Source organism: Galeopterus variegatus, unplaced genomic scaffold, assembly GCF_000696425.1.
Source record: "Galeopterus variegatus unplaced genomic scaffold, G_variegatus-3.0.2 Scaffold1844, whole genome shotgun sequence".
Classification (NCBI taxonomy): domain Eukaryota; kingdom Metazoa; phylum Chordata; class Mammalia; order Dermoptera; family Cynocephalidae; genus Galeopterus; species Galeopterus variegatus.
In genome coordinates, this window is record NW_007727955.1 from 16181 (window position 1) to 37831 (window position 21651).

At 38.4% G+C, this 21651-nt stretch overlaps 2 protein-coding genes across 2 annotated transcripts in view; one reads left to right on the forward strand and one right to left on the reverse strand.

Moving 5' to 3' along the window:
- ANKRD45 (ankyrin repeat domain 45) overlaps positions 1-21651 on the forward strand; it is a 38145-nt gene that overhangs the window by 4656 nt on the left and 11838 nt on the right. The window contains exon 2 of the mRNA XM_008579260.1: positions 8873-9040. Within this exon, the coding sequence (XP_008577482.1) occupies positions 8873-9040 (168 nt within the window). The remainder of the gene's footprint in view (positions 1-8872; positions 9041-21651) is intronic.
- LOC103595782 lies at positions 15044-18452 on the reverse strand. Its single transcript, XM_008579259.1, has 2 exons — positions 18129-18452; positions 15044-15574 (listed from the first exon to the last, which is right to left on the reverse strand). Exons 1-2 carry the CDS (start codon positions 18450-18452, stop codon positions 15365-15367), a joined length of 534 nt encoding a protein of 177 aa, XP_008577481.1. The 3' UTR covers positions 15044-15364.

Genomic DNA, 21651 nt, shown 5'->3' on the forward strand with positions numbered 1-21651 from the left:
AGGGATGGCTGGTTTGCTCACTGGCTGAGTGTGGTGCTGACAACACCAAGCCAAGGGTTAACATCCCCTTACTAGTCATCTTTTGGAAAAAAAAAAAAAAAGGCATAAAGAACACAACCATTAAGGGAAAAGGTTGATATATATAAACATTTTAGAGTATGCACAAAAGATATCATAAACAAAGTAAGAAAATAAGCCACAGACTGGGAGAAGGTATTGCAAGTATCTTCTCAACTGACAAAGGGTTTGTCTATGTAAAGACAGCCTATTAATCAGTGAGAAGAATTCAACCCAAGAGAAAAATAGGCAAAGGATAAGAACAAGCAATTCATGGGAGAGAAACTTTCATGGCCAATAAATGTATGAAAATATGCTCAACCTTACTATTAAAATGCAAATTTAAACAATGAGCTACCACTATTCACTCATCAGATTGTCAAAAATTTAAACATCTGACAGCATTAGGTATTGGTAAAGATGTGGGAAATAAGAACTCCTTTACTCTGCTGGAGGGAGTGGATGCAAATGGACATACCTTATGATCCAGAATTCTATTTCCAGACATGTATCTTTAGGAAATTCTCATGGGAGATATATATACAAGGCTGATTATTCAAGTATTGCTTATAATAGAGAATAATTGGAAATAATCTAAATCAATGGGGACAGATATATTATGATCTGCTCATACAGTGGAATATTACACAATAATTAATAGGAATGAATTAGCTCATTGGGTATTAAAATGCATAACACTCAAAAACATAACATTGAGAAAAAAAAGCAAGTTACACAAGGATTCTATAACGGATTGGTTAAGAGCATGGATTTTAGAGCCAGACTGCCTGAGTTCAAATTCTCTCTCTTCTACTAACTTGGCTATGTGACTTGGGAAAATTATATAACCTTTCCATGCTCTGATTTCTCCATCTATTAAAAATGGGGATAATAATAATATTTAAAAACAATTCTACATAAAGGAAAAGGAGAGCCCCATATCAGTATTTCACAGTGTGCTTCCAACACTATTGAAGGGAGGTGGAGTTCTGACCAGTTCACCAGTTCTGACTAGATTTGTGAACCTGACTTTTGTTTAATGGAGTGAATCAAATCCCCATCACACCCACAGGAGACCTACAAATTCTTGAGAATTTTATGACAGTAGAAATACTGCCAGCTTGGACTGAAAGGGGCCAAGAGAGTACAAAATGAAGGAAGGATGTTGGATTCCCAGAATTCTACTGTCAGGAGGGTGGCTGATAAACCATTCAGCTCTAGACACATGCTACTTTTCATAAAAAAAAGACACCTCAGGGGGCTGAGCCCAGAGGGTGAAGCCAAGAACCCAGTGAGCAGCACTGAGAACCACAGAGAATCATTCCCAGGTTTTGAAATCTTAGGGAGTTTACCTGGCGTAATTTCAGAACTGCTTTGGACTGGTGACTCCATTTTGCCTCTTCCCCTGTTTGAGCCACACATCTATACCTGTTGTCTTATGCCTCTCCCACTGTGTATGTTGGGAGTACATAATTTGTTTCTTTAGTTTCACATATCCACATATGGAGAGGAATTGTGCTCCAGTTACTGTGCTTAATGGATTATACCCAGAGCCTCATTCTCACATGATTTAGATGATTTTGATGTTGAGATTTGAGAACTTTTGAGCTGATGAGATTTACATGAGATTATGGACTTTAAGTTAATGCTGTAATGGGATGAGACCTCTGGGACCTTGGATGGAGCAAATATATTTTTCATTTGGGAGATATGTGAATCTTTGGTGGCCAGTGGGTAGACTTTAGTAGTAAGAATAACTCCCCAAAGATGTCCATGCCCTAATCCCTAGAACCTGTGAATGTGTTACATTACATGGCACAGGGACTTTGCAGATGTAATTAATATTAAGGATATTAAGATAGATTGGCCTGTATTATCCAGAGGAGGGAATCTAATCACATAAGCCCTTTAAAGCAGAGAACTTTCTCCAGCTGGGGATTTGGCAGAAGAAATTAGAGAGGTTTGAAGTGTACTTGACATGTAGTTGCTGGTTTTGTTTCGGCAGTTCCAGACCAATACAGAATCTCCTCAGCTAAATCTTCCGATGCTGTTTGTTTCACATGTAGACTTTTTTTAGGGAAGGAAATTCTGGGATTTATGTAAAATAAATATACTGCATTCTATGAAGATGATTTTACAGTGGAAAGTATGTATGAACTTATACCAGTTAACTTGGCAATGCTTTTAAAAAATTGTTGTAAAATAATGAATTACATTAAGGTTCACCCATCAACTTCTTCTTCTTTTTTTTTTTTTTAAAGATGACCGGTAAGGGGATCTTAACCCTTGACTTGGTGTTGTCAGCACCACGCTCTCCCAAATGAGTGAACCGGCCATCCCTATATAGGATCCGAACCTGTGGCCTTGGTGTTGTCAGCACTGCACTCTCCCAAGTGAGCCACGGGCCGGCCCTTACCCATCAACTTCTTGTTTGATTGGTATGATTCAGTTCCTATGAGATTGTTCACCTTGGAGAATAGATCAAATCAAGTTCTTAAACGTGCAAAGTTGAGAACTAGATTCTCTCTCTCTTTTTTTTCCTTTTTGTCTTTTTTTTTTCGTGACCGGCAACGGATCGCAACCCTCAGTGTCGCGCCCGTACCGGACCGGGACCGGCTACGGGATCGCAACCCTCGGCGTTGCTCCCGCACCTCGCTCAGCCAGTGAGCAGCAGGTCTGCATGTGGGATCCGAACCCTCGGCGGGAGCGCCGCTGCGCTTCCCAAGCGATGCACTGTAGCAGTGCGCCACTGGGCCAGCCCGAACTAGATTCTCTCTTTTGGTTTTCATTAAAATGTAGATCGGTACTTTGAAAGATTTAAGGTGAGAAGGCTTTGACATCTCCAGGCCTTATAAATAGTACCACATTACTTGCATAATTACCTCCTGGTACTTAAAGTTGTGGGCGAATCATGTGATTCTCTGGGTTCTGAACGCCTATAACGTTTTTTGTTGTTGTTGTTTGTTTGTTTCTACAACAATGAAAATATTAATTTTTCTCAGAAAGTAAAAATAACATTTTTCTCTCTTTTGTAAAAGTTAAGTACCATTATGTCCCATTTTCTTAAGTAACAAAATCCTAAAAATATATATTAAATTGTATACAGTGCGTCACACTTCATCTTATAGTTTAAAATACATGATGTTTCTGTTTTTATTCTCAAAATTGCATGTTAAGAGCATGTTTACAAGTATTTTGACTTCGGACTTGTCATCCAAAGTCAAAATCCTGGTTGGAAGGTGAGTTTGGATGTGGGAAGGTCTTGATGCCCCTTGAACCCCATGGATGGATGGCAACGCCCTGTGTAGGCAGGAAAGGGACCTCCAGTCTTCCAAAGACTGCTTCCAAAGACACTTCCTTTCTCAAATAGAAGATTTACCTCTGACTTTCCTCCGTACCCCACCTCTGCCAAGTTGAGAGACAAAAGCCTGTGAGATGGGCCCACCAGGGGTCTGCAGACAGTGAAACCCTGTGTCACCCCTGAGCTGTCTAGCCTTAGGGATGCCGTTGTGGCTGGAAGGTTTGAAAACCACCCCACACAAGGGCAGCACAGGTGAGAGACCTGGCCAGGAAACAGAGCAGTGAACACCTATAATTCTTGACCTAGAACAGAGATTTTTAATCTTGTCCAGGTATTGAAAAATCTAGAAAACAATCCTCTTTAAAGAATACCTTAGACTTTCTGGGACAATGTAAAATACTTTCTTCTATCAAAGAAAATTTGAAAACTGAAATTTTTGATACTACAGAATGACTTTATTTGAGTAAAAACCGAAATCATAGCAATGAGCAACTTTCCATAAAAAAATTAAGTTGACAAGTTAAGAATATTTTACTATTTTTGAAATTTTATGTTCATTTTTATTTAATTTTTAGGTTATTTTCTAGTGAGACTCATCAGATCCTGAAGGTTTTAAGAAAAATATTATAAGAGAAAAAACTTAAAATTGAGAAAATTTTGTTTAATAACATTTTCCGTGAATTAAGGAAAGACTGCTGTTATTCAGGCAAAGCAATGGAATACTCTCAACCTGCAACAAGAACACTAATGATCCACTGGGTCATAAAAAACCACTGATCAAAATTAAAAGACTTTTGAGTGAAGACTGCAGTATAGTTGTCTCTGTAAAGTAAAAAGATGTATGCTATTCATTTGTGGATGGTACTCAGAAATGAAAAGGAAGGAACATGATTTTCTTTTTCTTTTTTCTCAGCCCATCATGCTTTCTTTAGTCCTAGGCCATTAGTCCTTTGGGTTTTCTGCTGGGTTGGGGCAGTATCTTTGGGAGTTATGGAATGGGAAACTTTTAAAGTATCTGTTACCAAATGTGTACATTCTGGGACAGGATGCACCTCGAACTTATACAGTCAGGGCCTGGAGTCCACATCTCAGCTCTACAAGGAGAACAGTGTTCTCAGGGAAGAAAGCGGAGCATTCGAGCTCAGCTGAGTGATGTAGGAAAATGATTTTCAAGGTGATTGATGAGTCATGTTTGCATCCAGGATTTCGTTTCCTTTTAAATATCACTAGTTTTGAAGATTTGGACACTTTGATCTAAAGGGAGGAAGAAAAAACAGTTCTGGGCATGGTCAGGGAAGTTTTCACGCAGGGGGCAATATATATGTTAAATCTTGAAGAAGGACTAAGAATTTACCTAGTAAAGGAGAGTTGAGGGGTGGGGGCATGGCAGGCAATATAGAGATCCCAGTGTTAGATGTTAGTGCTACAGTGTTTATGGTATTCTGGGATACTTACCTTACTATTTTAAACAAAACACTGGTCTTTTAATAGGTATAATAATATTATTTGGTATTTAAAAAAATAAAATATGAAATCTCAATCACTTATGGGTTGAGAACAATGTCAGTGATTTAATTGCTCAATGTAAACGAAATGACAAACTGAAGTCTACAAATTTAGATGGTCCGTATTGTGATATTGTAGAATTTCTCTTGTAAGCAAAATTCTTAAGTTCAAAGACCTCCCAAACAGTAGGCTGTGAACCTTGTGGTTTTGAGATTGGTTGGGAAACTGTGATGGTATCTCTCTCTGTACATGAGGAAACTAAAAAAGACAAATATAAACCAGCAGTGTTTTCTTTGGGGGAAAAAAAAGTATAGCTTAGTTTCAAAAAAAGGTTGCACTGCAGCTAACAAGAAAAAAGCTATTCAAAGAGATCTCTCTATTTTCAAATTAGAGATGGAATAATTTGAAGATAACATGAAGGAAAATATTTGGTGTTAATTTATAATTACCTTCTCACCATATCTCCAATGAATGTTGAGTTGGCAAAACTTTAGTAGCTTTTTTTTTTTTTTTAAAAGATGACCGGTAAGGGGATCTTAACCCTTGACTTGGCGTTGTCAGCACCACGCTCAGCCAGTGAGCTAACCGGCCATCCCTATATGGGATCTGAACCCGGGGCCTTGGTGTTATCAGCACTGCACTCTCCCGAGTGAGCCACGGGCCGGCCCTAGTAGCTTTTTTAATACAACAAATGTATATAAAAATATCCTGGTGATACCCCTGACACACTTAAAAAAGAGACCAAATAATGTTTCATTTGCGATTTTCGTGATTAATTACATTTTCTTCATTTTTATGAAGAAAAAAGAAAAGCGTTTGCTTTTTCCTTAATTTTTATTAATTTTATCTGACAATTTATATTGCCAATAGAATGACAGTATACACTTAAGCTTTCTATTTTATAAAGTTATACTTTTGATATTTTGTGATTATATATTTTCATATTTGAAACGTATTAAATAGTTTCACTAATTGAAAAAAAATTCTGAATCCAGTTTTATAAAATACTAGTATTAGTACTAAGTAGACATAAAATGTGTACTGGTATTCTTTTGTTTTACTACTGTAATTACTATTCCAGGGAGAAAAAACAGCATATGCAAAGTTATAGAGGCACGAAACAATATGATTTGGAGAATTCAGAGTCTGGTACTGCTGGTGGTAGGCAGGTTGTGGGCAAGGTTCTAGATAAGTGAGTATCTTCTTGTGCCATGGTCTATTTCTTATCCTGAACTATTTTCAGCTCATTTCTTAGATTTGACCTTATCACTGGCACACTCATTAATTTATAGCACAACCTCGAGAGAAGTACTTATTCTCTCTGTCCTTCAGTTTACTTACAAGAGTACTTCAAAAAGTTCATGGAAAAAGAGAATTAAAAGAGAATACAAATCTTTCCACGAACTTTTTGAAGTACCCTCATATATGTAGTTGAGACTAGTACTAGTCTCTGTGTCATAGAATCATTGTGAGGTTTTAATTAGTTGATACCTGTGAAGCACACAGAACAGTGCTTTCGCAGAGGAAAAGATGCCTTTTCTTCTTGCCTGATCTTTTCGCTTACTATGAACTGCCTGCTCAATTGACTCTCTCTGCATTTAGTAACCAGTAATCTTCCATAAAGAGATTTTTCCTTATAGAATCAACCTCGGTCCTTCCCAGTTCCATTTATGTTTTTTTTTTTCCTGGGGAGGTTTCCAACATGTAGCCTTCTACATCCCCCTCCTGGGATGTAACGCTCCTTACCAACATTATGGGAGAACTTTAGGAAAATTACTTTCTTTCTGAAATCATCTTATTTAGATATTTTCCTTCTCTTGGAAAAAATGATGGGGTTAATGTACTATGAGGATCTATGTTTTTCTTTCTAGAAAATGGATTGTCTCCAACAAGGGAAAAAAACTTGTAAAGGTTGCAAACTCCTTAGTAAAAGCCTCTCTCTATTTAGAAATCTTGTTTCCTTGATTTTTAACTGATTATTTAAAAAAAATAGAAAAAAACACGAATTTAAGAGCATTGTGATCAGATGTTAGCACTGGCCTATAACTTCAGCCTTGAGGAGAGCAATACAGGGAGCTGGAACATCTCCCCATTTGGAATGGCCTCCCAATCATGCTAGCAGTGTTTTGTCTGTAGATGGTGTCTTCCTCCCCCAGCAAATAAGGGGCTCTGGACCATTCAGCTGATTGAAGCTGTACTTCTTGGCCCCCCATTTTGTAGGTGCTAGGTCTGAATGTGTCTCCCAAAATTCATGTGTTTGAAACTTAATCCCCAAGGCAACAATATTGGAAGGTGGGGCCTTTTGGGAGGTGTTTAGGTCATGAGTGCTCTGTCCTCAGAAATAGATTAATGCCAGTATAAAAAGGGCTTGTGGCTGTGGGTTAATTCTCTGTTGCTCTTCCACCTTCTACTATGTGAGGATGCAGCAAGAAAGCTCACTCCAGATGCCAGTACCTTGATCTTAGTTTTCCCATACTCCAGAACTGTGAGAAATAAATTTATGTTCTTTATAAATTACCTGGTCTGTGATATTCTGTTTTAGCAGCACAAACGGACTAAGACAGTAGATAATAAGGCATAATAAAATTCTTGAGCCAGTTTCTTAGTGTTTTGAAATTTCTTGCTTGTGTGATATTTAAAAAAAAGTTGGACCAAAGAGGTGAGGCAATTTAAATTTTGGCTGATCCCAAAGTAGTTCATTTCATGCTCCTTTTGATTCCTTGCCAGCCCTTTATTATCCCTTCTGGTTATGACAGTTTACAAACTTGGCCTAGTGTAGTTCACAGCTTGGTCAAAGATAGGCCTGGGATTGTGGGAATATGGCACATAGGGAGTCAAGGAGAGGTTTCTGGAAGGAAGTAGAATCATTATTCTCTCTTCTCTTTCCCTACCTTAACCAGAGGGAAACATTTGGGTGCTGTTTTCTGCTGCTTATAAACCCTCTACCTGAGTTTGAATCTTGCTTTGGTTACTACCAGTGTAGCCTCTGACTTTCATATACTCTATATTATGTACTTTTTATCATATACTTTAATGGGGCTAATAATACCTACTTCATGGGGTTATTGGAAGGATTATATGAAGTACACATAAAGTGCGTGGTATTCAATAGATTCAACACATTAGTTCATTCTCTTGTTCAACTCTAGTTGTAGTAGATATACCTTTGTAGTATATACCTTTGTCCATTTAAGACAGTCATGAGTATGTCCTTGTGGGCAAGTTAAAACAATGATCTTTGACTTGATTTTTTAAAAACCGGTCTGAAAAAATTCTAAAGATGCCTTCCATATTTTTCGCCTTTATTATTATACCTCATGGTAGTTACACATCAATAAGCCTAAGAACTAACTTTCTAAATTGATAGATTATAATTTCAACTTTAATTCAAATGATTAATTTCCAACCAAAGGCGTACACAGTTATATTTTAGTAATTTGTATGATTGTATTAACAATAATGCTAGAGTAATGAAGAGTCATGGGTGCAGTTGTATTCCAGAATAGATGACTGCTAGGGAGATTGCCATCTTCCTTAGAAGACATTGAAGAGCTCAGACTTCAGGCTGCCTGTGCTGTATCTTGTGTTCATCATTTACTGGCTGTATTCCTTGGGCAAGTTTCTTAACCTCTCTAGACTTCAGTTTTCTTATCTGTAAAATGAAGGTTATAATAGTTATGACATCATAGGGTTTTTATAAATTAAGTTCACTGTACGTAAAGCACTTAGAGTAGTGCCTGGCCCATAGTAATTATTCAATGCTTGATCACCATTATGATATTGTATTGCATAAAATAGACTGAAACAATGTAGCCTATTTGACCTGACCATCTTCATTCTATCAAATTAAGTTCACTGTACGTAAAGCACTTAGAGTAGTGCCTGGCCCATAGTAATTATTCAATACTTGATCACCATTATGATATTGTATTGCATAAAATAGACTGAAACAATATAGCCTATTTGACCTGACTATCTTCATTCTATTTCTTCATTCTATCTTTTTAGGGTACACACTCTTACACTGTGCTGCAGCCTGGGGTCGTTTGGAAACTTTGAAAGCACTAGTGGAACTAGATGTTGATACAGAAGCTTTGAATTTCCGGGAAGAAAGAGCTCGAGATGTTGCTGTTCGGTATTCCCAGACTGAGTGTGTTGAATTCTTGGACTGGGCAGGTAAGGAAGCTCACAAGTTATTAGCAAACTGATTGACGTGATGGATTTTTCTCCTATGACTTATAGGCTGCGTCTTCAACATGGCAAAGAGATGATTTACATTTTCATCTTCCATTAAGATGTTTTACTTGTAGATACAACACAGCCACTTTTGGCAATACTATGTGAAATCTGTCTTTTTTTTTTTTCTTTCTATTTTGCTTTTGACCTAAAACATTGAACTTAATAGGAACTGTACATATTGGAAGTTTGTTGATTTACCAACTTCTAACAATTTGACCAATAATTTTTTTTTCCTTTTTGTCTTTTTTCGTGTCTGGCAACGGATCGTAACTCTCAGTGTCATGCCCGTACCGGACCGGGACCGGCAACGGGATCACAACCCTCGGTGTTGCGCCCGCACCTCGCTCAGCCAGTGAGCGGGAACCGGTCTGTATGCGGGATCCGAACCCTCTGCGGGAGAGCCACTGCGCTCCCAAGCGGCGCACTGTAGCAGTGCGCCACCGGGCCGGCCCTGACCAATAATTTTTTGTAAAAATGTATGTACAAGAGCTGGCCTGTGGCTCACTTGGGAGAGTGTGGTGTTGATAACACTAAGGCCACAGGTTCGGATCCGTATATAGGAATGGCCAGTTAGCTCACTTGGGAGAGCGTGGTGCTGACAACATCAAGTCAAGGGTTAAGATCCCCTTACTGGTCATCTTTTAAAAAAAAAAATATATATATATATATGTATATATATGTACAATATATGTTCAAGGCCATTTTCTGAGAGACCGAGGCAAAGTGGACCATTCCTTAAATGTTTAAAAAAATAGCATATTTGAGAAATATATTTGACTTCCCAGATAGAAAAAGTTATAATGACTTGAAAATGATTTGTTTAGGCAAAGTTAATCTATGGTATTAGTAGTCAGAATAGTAGTTACCCTTATGAGGGAGGCCCCGGAGTTACTTCTTGACCATGTTATTTTTCTTTTGTTTTTGGCATGGGGGACTTCTGGGGTGTAATGTTCTTTTTCTTGATCTGGTTGCTGGTTACATGTTGTTCATTTGTGAAAAGTCATTGAGCTATATGCTTATAATTTTTGTGGTTTTCTGTATGTATGTTATATTTCAATACAAAGTTAAAAAAACTATGTGCTATTTTGAATTTCGCTAATATTTTGTTTACATCATTCCCACAGCCCTTTAGAATATAGCTTAGAGAGATTTCAGGAAGATATACCTATGTATGTATACAAACGCTGGTTAAAAGCTAGTAGTTCTGAAGTTCACAGCATTTGTTTTGCATGGTTATCTGTATTCATGTTTTTAGAAAGCATTTATTGAATGCCCACTATGAGTATAAATGGTTGGTACAAATGGTTGTTCCTGCCCTCTGGACATTTGTTAGGTAGGGCATGACAAACTATAGACACATTCAACAATTATATACAATATCAGGGAGATTGTGATTAAGAGTTAAAATTGGCAGAGCAGGTAGTCCATGCTATGGGGTGGTCAGAGAACATGAAGTTAGAGTATGTTGGGGTTGAGCTGGGCCTTGAGGAATGGATGGATTTGAATATGCAGTAGAAGGAAAGGGCGTTTTAGTTTGTTTTCTGTTGCTTATAACAGAATACCTGAAACTGGATAACTTATAAGAGTACAAAATTTATCCTTATAGTTTTGGAGGCTGGGAAGTCCAAGGTCCAGGGAACATTTCTAGTGAGGGTCTTCTTCCTGGTCGGGGCTCTGTACAGAGTTCTGTGGCAATGCAGGGTGTCAGGCAAGAATGGCAAGAGCTCTCCCATGTGCTCTCTTTATAAAGCCACCACTCCACACCCGTGATACTCATTACTCAATGAATGGATTAATCCAATCATGAGAGCATAGCTCTTACTATCCAATCACCTTTTAAAGGCCCCATCTTTTTAATACCATTATCAGATTTGCTACCCTTAAACACTGTTACAATGGGGATCAAATTTCCAATACATGAGCTTTTTGGGGACACATTTGACCCATAGCATTCTGCCCTTGGCCCCCAAATTTCATGTCTTTCTTACATGTAAATACATTCATTGCATCCCCAAAGTCTTAACTTGTTTCAACTCAAAAGTCCAGAGTCTCATCGGTGAAATCAAACAAATCTACTTGTGAGATATGATGGTGGGACAAGCATAGGATACATATTACCATTCAAAAATGGAGAAATAGACCAAAAGAAAGGGGTAACAGCTTCTAAGCATATCTGAAACCCAGAAAGGCAGGCATTAAATATTAAAGCTGAAGAATAATCTCCCTTGACTCCATGTCTGTCATCCTCTACACACCGGTGCCGGGGTGGGGCCTCTAAAGTCTGGGGCAACCACACCTCTGTGGCTTTCCTGGGCTTAGCCCATGCTTCAGGTCTCCCAGGCTGATGATGTTCCATGCTGGTAGCTCTACAATTTTGAAGTCTCAGTGTCAGTCCCACTCTCACGACTCTGCTAGGGATGGCCCTCATGGGAGTTCTCTGCTGTAACTCAGACCCCACATCTCTGCTCAGCATTGCTCTGTGAAAGCTCTCTGTAGTGACTCTGCCCCTGTGACAGATCTCTTCCTGGGTCCCCAAGCTTTTCTGTACGTCCTTGAAATCTTAGTGGAGGTTGCCATGCCTCCAGAGCTCTTGTGTTCTGCCAGCCTGCAGACTTAACACCTTCTGGATGTGCCAAGGTTTCTGGCTACCTGGAGCCATTTTAGCTATAGCCAGGTCAGCTGGAGTAGGAGGTGGAGAGCAGCATCCTGAGGTGGCCATGGGCAGTGAGCCCATGGAAGGCACCTTGGGCCTGTTCCCCCAAAGCATTGTCTCCTTAGGCCTCTGGGTCTGTGAGGGGAGGGACATCCTTGAAGATCTCCAAAATGCCTTCAAGGTCTTTCTTTCATTGTCTTGATGATTCCTTCTTTCTGTTCTGTTCTCCTTAGCAAATGGTCTCTGGTATACACCCTTGGTTTCTGCTCCTGAACGTACTTTTTTACTCTTTATGTGGCCAGGTTAAGAGTTTTCCAATTTTTTACCCTCTGTTTCCCTTTTAATGATAAATTCTGCCTTTAAGTCATGCCTTTGCTGCCATAACTCAGCATAGGCTGTTAGAAGTATCCATGTAGCTGCCTGAATGCCTTTCTGCTTAGAAATTAAAAAATGGGCAAATGAGCTGAATAGATATTTCTCAAAAAACATACAAATGGCCAACAGGTATATGAAAAAATATTGAATATCCACTAATCATCAGAGAAATTCAAATCAAAACCACAATGAGATATATCATCTCACCCTGATTAGATTAGTCATTGTCAAAAAGACAGAAAATAGCAAATGCTGGTAAGGATGAGGAGAAAGGAGAAATCTTATACATTATTTGTGGGAATGTACAGTATTATAGAAAACAGTATGGAGGTTTCTCAAACAACTACAAATAGAACTACCATATGACCCAAAAATCTCACTATTGGGTATATATCCAAAGGAATGGAAATCAGCATGTCAAAGGGATAACTCCACTCCCATGTTCATTGGAGCTCTGTTCGTAATAGCCAAGAGTTGGAACCAACCCAAGTGTCCATCAATGGGCGACTGGATAAAGAAAATGGGCTATATATATACACAATGGAATACTACTCAGCCGTTAAAAAAAAGAACGGAATTCTGCCATTTGCAGCAACATGGATGGGCTTCGAGAAAATTAGGTTAACTAAAATAAGCCAGGCACAGAAAGAGAAATGCCACATGTTCTCCTTCATATGTGGGAGCTAAAAAAGTTGGTCTCACAGAAGTACAGAGTAGAATAGTGGTTATTAGAGACTAGTAAGGGGAGGGGGGAGGACAGATGGGGGTTGTGGTCAAGGGATAAAAATTACAGAGATATAGGAGGAATGAGATCTACTGTTCTGTAGCAATATAAGGAGACTACAGCCAACAGCAAATTACTGTATAACTTCAAGTAGCTAGTGGAGAGGATATTGAATGTTCCCAGCACAGAGAGGTGATAAATGTTTGAGGTGATGAGTATGCTAAACACCCTGATATGATCGTTGCACACAGTGTAAATGCACCCAAATATTGTATTATACTCCATAAATACATACAATTATCTTGGGTCAATTAGAAAAAATAAGCTAAAATGAAAAAAATTTCAGAGACAGAAGTAGACCAGAGAAACAGAATAATAATCAGAGAAGGAATAATGAGATGTTATTGCTTAATGGGTTCAGAGTTTGCGTTTAGGATGATGAAAAAGTTTTGGAAATAGAGATAGTAGTTATGCAGCACTGTGAATGTAATCAATTCCACACAATTGTATGTTTAAAAATGCTTAAAATGGCAATCCTTATGTTATATATGCTTTACCACAATAAAAAAAAGGAAAAGAAAAATGCTGCTGCTATTATTACAGCCACGTTATACCCTTGAATGCCAGACCAAGGTGTTTACTTTTTTTATTCTGGGAGCCACTGAAAGTTATGTAGAAGAGGAAGAGATGAAAGTGATATTTAGGAAGATTCAGCTGGTAGCAATAAGAAGCTTGCTCATCACTAAAATGAGAAGGGGACTAGGATGATTGATAGAAGGAAGGAAATTGAGAGAAAGAAGCACATGTGAGAAGAAAGAAGTGAGTTGTACTTTGCAGATTATTTTATAGGTAATTGTATACCTGTACTAAATATTTTATTTTATAGGTAATAGTATACCTGTACTAAATATTTTCTAGGGACAATTTTTCCTATGCCAATATCTTCAATTTTGTGATTAGATTTATAAGTAAAAAACCAAAACAGAAATAACAAAGGATTCAATTGATCCCCCCGTGAATAGTAATTGTAGGGAAAATTCACATTCCATAATTCAAAAACTACCTCTGAAGAATGAATTACCCATGTTACTGAAAAATCACAATCCAGGGACGCATTTTGCTGTAACTTTTCTGAAAAGAAAATGTTTAGGGCTTATGGGTGTAAGGTTTCATTTATTTCCTTCCCCGTCATATCCATCTGTTTAACTTGGGTCCTTAGGTTCTTGGAGGAATTACACCTAACATGTCTTAGGGATAAAAAGAAAAGGAGACTATAAAAAGGAAACTAGTCTTGTATGTCCAGATCAATGATAGAATTAGGTTTGGAACTTCATGGGAATGTAACTGTGAAATGTCAGATACATAAACTACTCAACATGAAATTTAACATTTGTTTAATTTACACTTACCTAGAGTATATACATCACTTATATTCCTCATTCTAGGATTAGAGTAGGACTCACCTGGAGACATGTAAGGGACTGAGGACTTCCTATCCCAAAGAGATAAATTTCTTCAGGTTTTACAGGTATGGGGAATTTTTACAAAAAGTTTTCAAGACTCCCTCATTAAAAGAAACATATATCAGGTAGTTGATATATATTAGAAGGAAGTAGTTGCAGTTCAGAACTCTGAAGGGATGGAACAAACATTTATGGAAATATCGGGGTGGGATTGTGCTAAGGAGGAATGGAGGTACGAAGGGGAGTCTGGAAAGTGGAACAAGAAACAAACTTTTAATAACCCGTAATAGCGTAAGGCAGGCACTATTCTTTTAAAACTGTAGAGTTATGTATTACTGTTTCAAGGATTGTTTCTAAAAAGTTTTGTCCCTCCGTTATACTTGTATTGATGGGAGATATGTTTATAGGTATGGCATGTTTTTCTAGGATTTTTCAAGATTTTTTAAATAAAGTCTTTTCTCCTAGTCTCACATCCATCTAGTTTTTCTTTGGAAAATATATAACCATACTTTTTAAAATTGAGGTGTCTTAAAAACAAAAGCCTGAAATTTAAAAAATGTTGATATGTAGTTAATCATTTGTTATACTGAAAATGCAAAAATTGATACTTTAAAAAATTAACCCATTTCTTTATATTTCCATGCTATTTTAGCAGTCTAACATGGGAAATTAAAAATCTCCCTGTGGCCATAAAATTTGCTCAGGAAAAGAAGAAGAATCACAGATATTATTTAAATCAGAGATTTATTGAAAAACTAAACTAAGCTTCTGTTCTACATATTGGTTAATGATTAGTAATATAACACATCAAAAAGAATGAAATATTTACACATGTAGCAGTGATAGTATACAGTCTTTTTACCAGTACTTAGTAAGAATAAATTCTTTTTCAGTTGAATGGAAATAACATTTAAACCCAGACTTCTTTGGAAAATTTCAGTAAAGATTGTGCAAAGAAAATTGCAAAGAATCGTTTTTATCCTTAAATGAGTTCTCTCAATAGATTTCTTTTGCAATTACCATATTTGAGCTGTATTTGCATATGTTTAGTGTCCTTTGGCTCCGTCTCCTCCTTCACTCTTCTTGAATTTGCGGTGCTTAACTCTCTTAGCGGGAGGATGGTCGGACACCTGATTCAGGTACTTGGCCACGAGTGATGTTGTGGCCACCAGTCTGCAGAGTATTTGGTCAATGTCATAGATGGATGGACTTTCTAGATCATTACTAAATTTACCTAAGGAGGCTTGTTTTTTCAGCTAAAAGGAGAAAAACAAATGAAACAGATTTTATCTTACTGTAGTTCAAATTGAATTTGTATTCTGAATACATAACTATTAAAATAGCACACATCAATTATTTATACAAAAGAAAGGTTACTATAGAAGTAACATTTAAGTGCAGAAAAAAATGCTCTTCTGTATATACTCCACGTAAGATTAATCATTATGAGGCTACTTCAAAAAGTTCGTGTAAATCCGTTGCCGGACACGAAAAAAGACAAAAAGGAAAACAAACAAACAAACAAAAAAAAAGTTCGTGTAAAAGTAGAATTAAAAGATAATACTAATCTTTCCATGAATTTTTGAAGTGCCCTCATATTACCATGAGCAAATGTTTAATTAATGTTTTCTATGGTTTGAGCACTCTGCTGGGAGAAATTATTTGAATATTAGCAAAATGCTTTTCTTTACTAAACAACCTCAAGGTATAATACCATAAAATCACAGTCATTTTAAAAATAAGAAAACATTTATAAATATCTAATTGGTCTGAAGGTCAATGAGGTTTTTTGGTCAATGAGCTTTTACGATTGTCTCAAGCTATGGTGCCATCTATTGGCAAAGTGGGAAATTAGTTTAAGAGCGCCGTTTCCCAAAAAGTCATCCTCACATTAGCGATTAGTTTACAGTCCATTTAAAAAATATGACAACTTTTGTACTTAGCTTTCTTAGATAGATCTAGAAAGGATCTAAGAGATCTCTTGTCCAGATCCTTTATTTTATGGATGAAGCAGCTGAGAAAGATCAAATGACTTACCTAAGGGCACAGACAGGTAATTTCGTTTCCTATACATTCTACTCACTATGACACACTGCTTTTTTGATGTGCTTTGTAGCTTAAAGTAGAGGGGCTGGGTTAGATGATTTTAAGGATCTTTTAACTTAATACACATTTGTTGAGCACCTAGTATGTGCAAGACACTGTGCTAGATGCTGGAGATGAATGGGGAGGGGAGAAGCTTACAAAGGGGAATGAGACATAGTACCTTTCCTCAAAGAAATTGATAATCTTGGCTAGAGTTCAGGAGAAGAGGAAGAAAGACGTACGGAGTGCATGAAGGTGGGAAAGCCACAATGAGAGAAAGTAAAAACTGCTCAGACTGTTTTGAGCCCCAGCCGCATCCAGGCTAGAGCTGCTGAGCGCACAGAGCAAGAGCTGGCAAAAGCTGCAGCTGTGCCTTTCAGCTGAAGTTGCTTGGAGGTGGCAGGGGAAAAGGGGGCCATGGTGGCTCCCAGGCCAGCAAGACCTTTAATAGGGTTCCTGTCGACCCACAAAGGAGCGAGAAGCCACCACAAATGAAAAAAAGGAGCCACTCAGAGGCCGGTGAGTCATTGCAAGAAACTAAAACTGGAGCACAGCCTGAACCATGGGAAGTGTTTGCATCACAGGCGGTGGGGGAGACGGGCCCACTGGGAGAAGACTGGGGCACAGCAAGGACAGCTGATCTGCACCCCAATCAGTGAAGGACCACTCAGAGGAGACTGGTCAGGAATATAGAATTGCATGGGGTGCAGTTTGATGAAAAGACTCAGACCCAGACCAGAGTCTCTACACAACCCAGGTGTACCAGATTTCACTAGACAGAGAAGTACCTATAAAGTCAACCATTAAACCCTGAGCCGCGCAAAAAGCCTTCCCTAGGGAATCAGCCCCAAAGCAGCAATTTAGCTCAACCACAGAGCTCTAGTACTGGTCCCCACAAGAAGTTCCCCATTTTAGAAGTAAGCAAAGGACAACAAATTAGTTCCAGTGCAGAATTTAAGTGGTGGGAACAACAAATAATCCAACAAAGAAATGAAAGAAAAATTAGACCAGAGACAAAGTTTGATATTAACTACTAAAGGTCTCATTTCACCAAAGAACACCTATAACAGCTAGAAGGACCAGAAGTCCCCTGGGCTACCAAGCCAGAAAGGGGGGAGAGTCGGGGGCCTCAGCAATGGCCCCCAACACCTACAACCAATCCTGAGGGTGGGGATGAGGGTCTTGGCCACGCCCCCACTAGCACACTGCAGCCAGCCCAGCAGCGACCACTGAGTCACCACAGGAAGCACCCTGGGTTCTCCCAGCCAGGGTGGTGGGAGGCCTCGGACCTTGGCCATGCCCCCCCAACACACACAGGCAGCCCAGCAGTGACCACTAAGCAGCTGCAGGAAGTGCCCTGGGCCTCCTGAGCCAGGGCAGTGAGGGCTTTTGCCACACTCCCATGACATCTGCACCCAGCCCGGCTATGACCAAGCCACTGCTGTAAGCCCCTTGGTCTCCCCTGTGGGAATGAGGGGGGTGCCACAGGCCTCAATCCCGCCCCTCCTCCTCCCTCCTTCTTCTATCCCATTTCCTTCCCCTTTCCCCTCTCCCCCTCCCTCCCAACTTCTCCGCAACTACGTCCTAGAATGTAAAAAAATTACATTTTCTTTTTTTAAAAAAAATGAATAAAATGGTCTTACTAGTTAAAAAAAAAGAAATTGATAGTCTTATGTTCTACACTTTGAGATTTTTAAACTATTACTATTTGCATCACTAATTCACCTTTTTTTTGTGTTTCTTCCATTTCATCCACAGGTAATGCACAGATAAAACAGACAGGATTAAAACGAGAGCTTGTGCTAAAATATAAATGAGATGTAAACAACCCTGAAATATATCCATGTTAGCGAAGTTGCAGCATAGTTTGTTCAGAGGGTAAGGTAGACAATGAAATGAAGAAGGCTTAACTTTCAGATCGTGTACTTCTTCTGGAAAAATCTCCCATCCAACCTTTGTCCAGGTAGTTCCATCACAAATGCAGAAGCTTTCCTTGAAGAAGCAGATAAACAACAGAGGAAAAATCAAAGATAGTTCTTGATTAGACATCTTTTTTTCTCAACCGGAAAAAAAAAATCTATAGCTAAAAAAATTGGTTAGTGACAGAACAGAAAATGCTCTGAGTATTTGCCAGTCATCAAAATATATACTGAGAATCATTGTAACATCATCAGTCATAGTGATGCAGGGATAAATTCAGTGACATCATAAAGACCACTCTGGAACTAAAAGGTGTCACCTAATGAATGACCTTGAGTTTCTTAAAGATGCTTTTTGTTGCTTTTTTCCAGAATGGTTTGAGCTTTTTCAATTTTCTTAAAAATGAAGACTTTACTAACACTTTGCTAGTTAATAAATTCAAACTGAAATTGTATTAATAGAATCTCATGGAAACAATTTACTCATATCCCCTTCAACCCTCCTTCTGAAGTATGGCAAGTTTACATCTAACTTAAAAAATACCTGTACTATTTCACATAACCTAGCATTTGCTTCCTATTTTCTCGCTGTGGAATGTCCTTCCTTTCAAATAGTTCCACAGATATTGAGTGCCTATCCCTTTTTAACATATGTTCCTTTGGTATGGTGCTATCACTGGTGCCATGGTGATATGGTAGGTAATGGGTAAGGGGTGAGGAAGGCGGCATGGTATATGAAGAGAGGTAAGATGGTGAGGTGGCATAGTTATGATAAAAAGATGGCACGTAGATCCTGCCTTTAAGGAGCTTACAATGTAGAGGTAAAAGCAAAAACCAAGATAATAATAAAAATTACAAGATAGGGTAAAATGAGAACTAAATAAAATTATAAATGTGTGTCAGTTGAGACAGCAATGAGTTCTACCTGGGGGTTTCACAGAAGTTTCACAGAAGCGTATTTGAGTGGGCCTTGAAGAATAATTAGCATTTTGATAGGTGGCAGTGCAGAGAGGGCATCTCAGATTGAGGAAACATAATAAGCAAATAAATTCTGTATAAATCTTCATGCAACAAATATTTATTGAGTGCCTACTATGTGCTAAATACTGTTCTAGGAGCTGAGACTGTATATACAACTCAGCACAAATCAGAATCATTAGCTTCATGGGGCTTCCTTTCTAGTAGAGGGATATGGAAATTAATTGTATCTGTGTAAATCTGTGTATCTATATCTGTGGAGTGTTATGGAGAAAGATGATGGTAAGGGGGTTAGGAAGTTGCCAGCAAGTGAATGAGTGAGTGTGTATTTTATAGAGGGAACTTAGGAGAGGCCTCTTTGGTGATGGTTGAGCACAGACCTAAAGGAGCTGAGGGAGGGAGCTGTGTTGATATGTGGGGGCCGAGGGACAGGAAGTGAATGGTCTGTGAATGAATGTTGGAGGGGATGAAGTTGGGAAGATAATTTGTGGCCAGATAGACCTTGGTGGGCCCTGTATTTTATTCAATAGGCGATAGGCAATTCATGGAGTTTTGAGAAGAGGAGTGACATGATAGTAAGCTTACTGAGTGCTTTATTGTGTGCCAGCCACTGTGCAAAGACATTTGCATGCATTATACTATATGTATTATATACTATATATTACATTATATGAGGGTACTTCGAAAAGTTCATGGAAAGATTCATATTATTTTTCAATTTTATTTTTCCACTATCTTTTTGAAGTGCCCTCGTAGTACTTATGCATTATAGCATATATTACAGTATACACTATACTATATATTACAGTATTCACTATACTATAGCCCTATGAGGATTTTATTATAAATAATTCCATTTTTTAGATGAGGAAACTGAGGTTAGAGTGGTTAATATATGGTGGCATTAAGGGAATGTTTGTAGTAAGCTCCTCTCTCCACAAGTCACCCAAAATAAATATGTGTTCTCAGTGAGAACAGTGTGCTTATTATGCAAAGCAAGAAGATCCATTAGCTGGCCCATAATCATTAATCCTACTCCAGATATGGGTCTGAATTTAGCTATGGAAGGTACTTTTATTATATCTACTTTATAGATAAGAAAATGAGCCTTAAAGAGATTGTTAGGTGCAGATGACACAATTGAGCTTTAGTGTGATTTCATCAAATCTCTCAAATATTCCAGTCTGGAGTTTCATGAGATTGTTCATACCAACTATGGTGGGCTGTATGATAGCCCCAAAGATATCCAGGTTCTAATCACTGGAAACTCTGAATGTTATATGGCAAAAGGTACTTTGCAGATATGATTAAGTTAAGGATCTTGAGACGGGGAGATTGTCCTGGATTATCTAGGTGGGCTCTAGATGTAATCATAAATGTCCTTTTAAGAGGTAATTAGAGGGATATTTGACATAGAAGAGGAGAAGGTGATGTGATGATAGAAGCAAACTTTGGGGTAATGTGCTTTGAAGATATAGGGAGGAGGCCAGAAGCCAAGGACTACAGGCAGTGACTGGAAGCTGGAAAAGGCAAGGAACAGATTTTTCCCTTCAGAACTGCAGAAGGAATAAGCTCTGCCAATACCTTCGCTTTAGACCGGTGAAACTGATTTCAGACTTCTGGCCTCTAGAACTGTAAAAGAATAAATTATTTTTTTTTATGCCACCAAGTGAGTGATAATTTGTTAGAGCAGACATCGGAAACTAATACAGTTTTGCTAACTGGAAATGTATTGCTGCTGTAATAAATGCATAAAAATGTGGAAGTGGCTTTGGAATTGGGTGATGGGTAGATGTCCAGAACAGTTTTGAGGTGAATGATGGAAAAAGTCTAGATTGCCTTGAACAGTCTGTTGGTAGAAATATGGACATTCAAGGCATTGCTGTTGAGGGCTCAGAAGGAAATGAGGAACACGGGAGAGAAAGCCTACCTTATGTTAAAGAATGTATAAATTGTCACAAAGAGAATGTTGGTGGAAATATGAGTGATAAAGGTGCTGCTGTGAAGGCTCAGAAGGAAATGAGGAGGATATTATTGGAAACTGAGGTAAAGGCAATCTGTTACATAGAGGCAGAAAGCCTAGCTGAATTGTGTCCTGCCATTATGTGGAAACCAGAACTTGTAAGGGTGAACTTGGATATTTAACTGAAGGATTTCCAGGCAAAGTGTCGAAGGCATGACCTGGTTTCTTCTAACTGCTTATAGCAAAATGTGAGAGGAGAAATTGAGGGAAGGACTTTTCAAAAGGGAAATAGGACTTGATGATCTGGAAAATTCTTAGCCTATCCAGATTGCAAAAGGTGCTAAAACTGAGTAATTCTCTGTCGAGAACTTATGCTCTGGAAAGAAAG

Coding starts and splice junctions, on each gene's coding strand:
- LOC103595782 (XM_008579259.1), bottom strand. CDS start 18,452: ATGTCTAATCAAGAACTATCTTTGATTTTTCCTCTGTTGTTTATCTGC. Junction 15,575..18,128: donor GGAAGAAACACAAAAAAAAG/GTGAATTAGTGA, acceptor TTCTCCTTTTAG/CTGAAAAAACAAGCCTCCTT.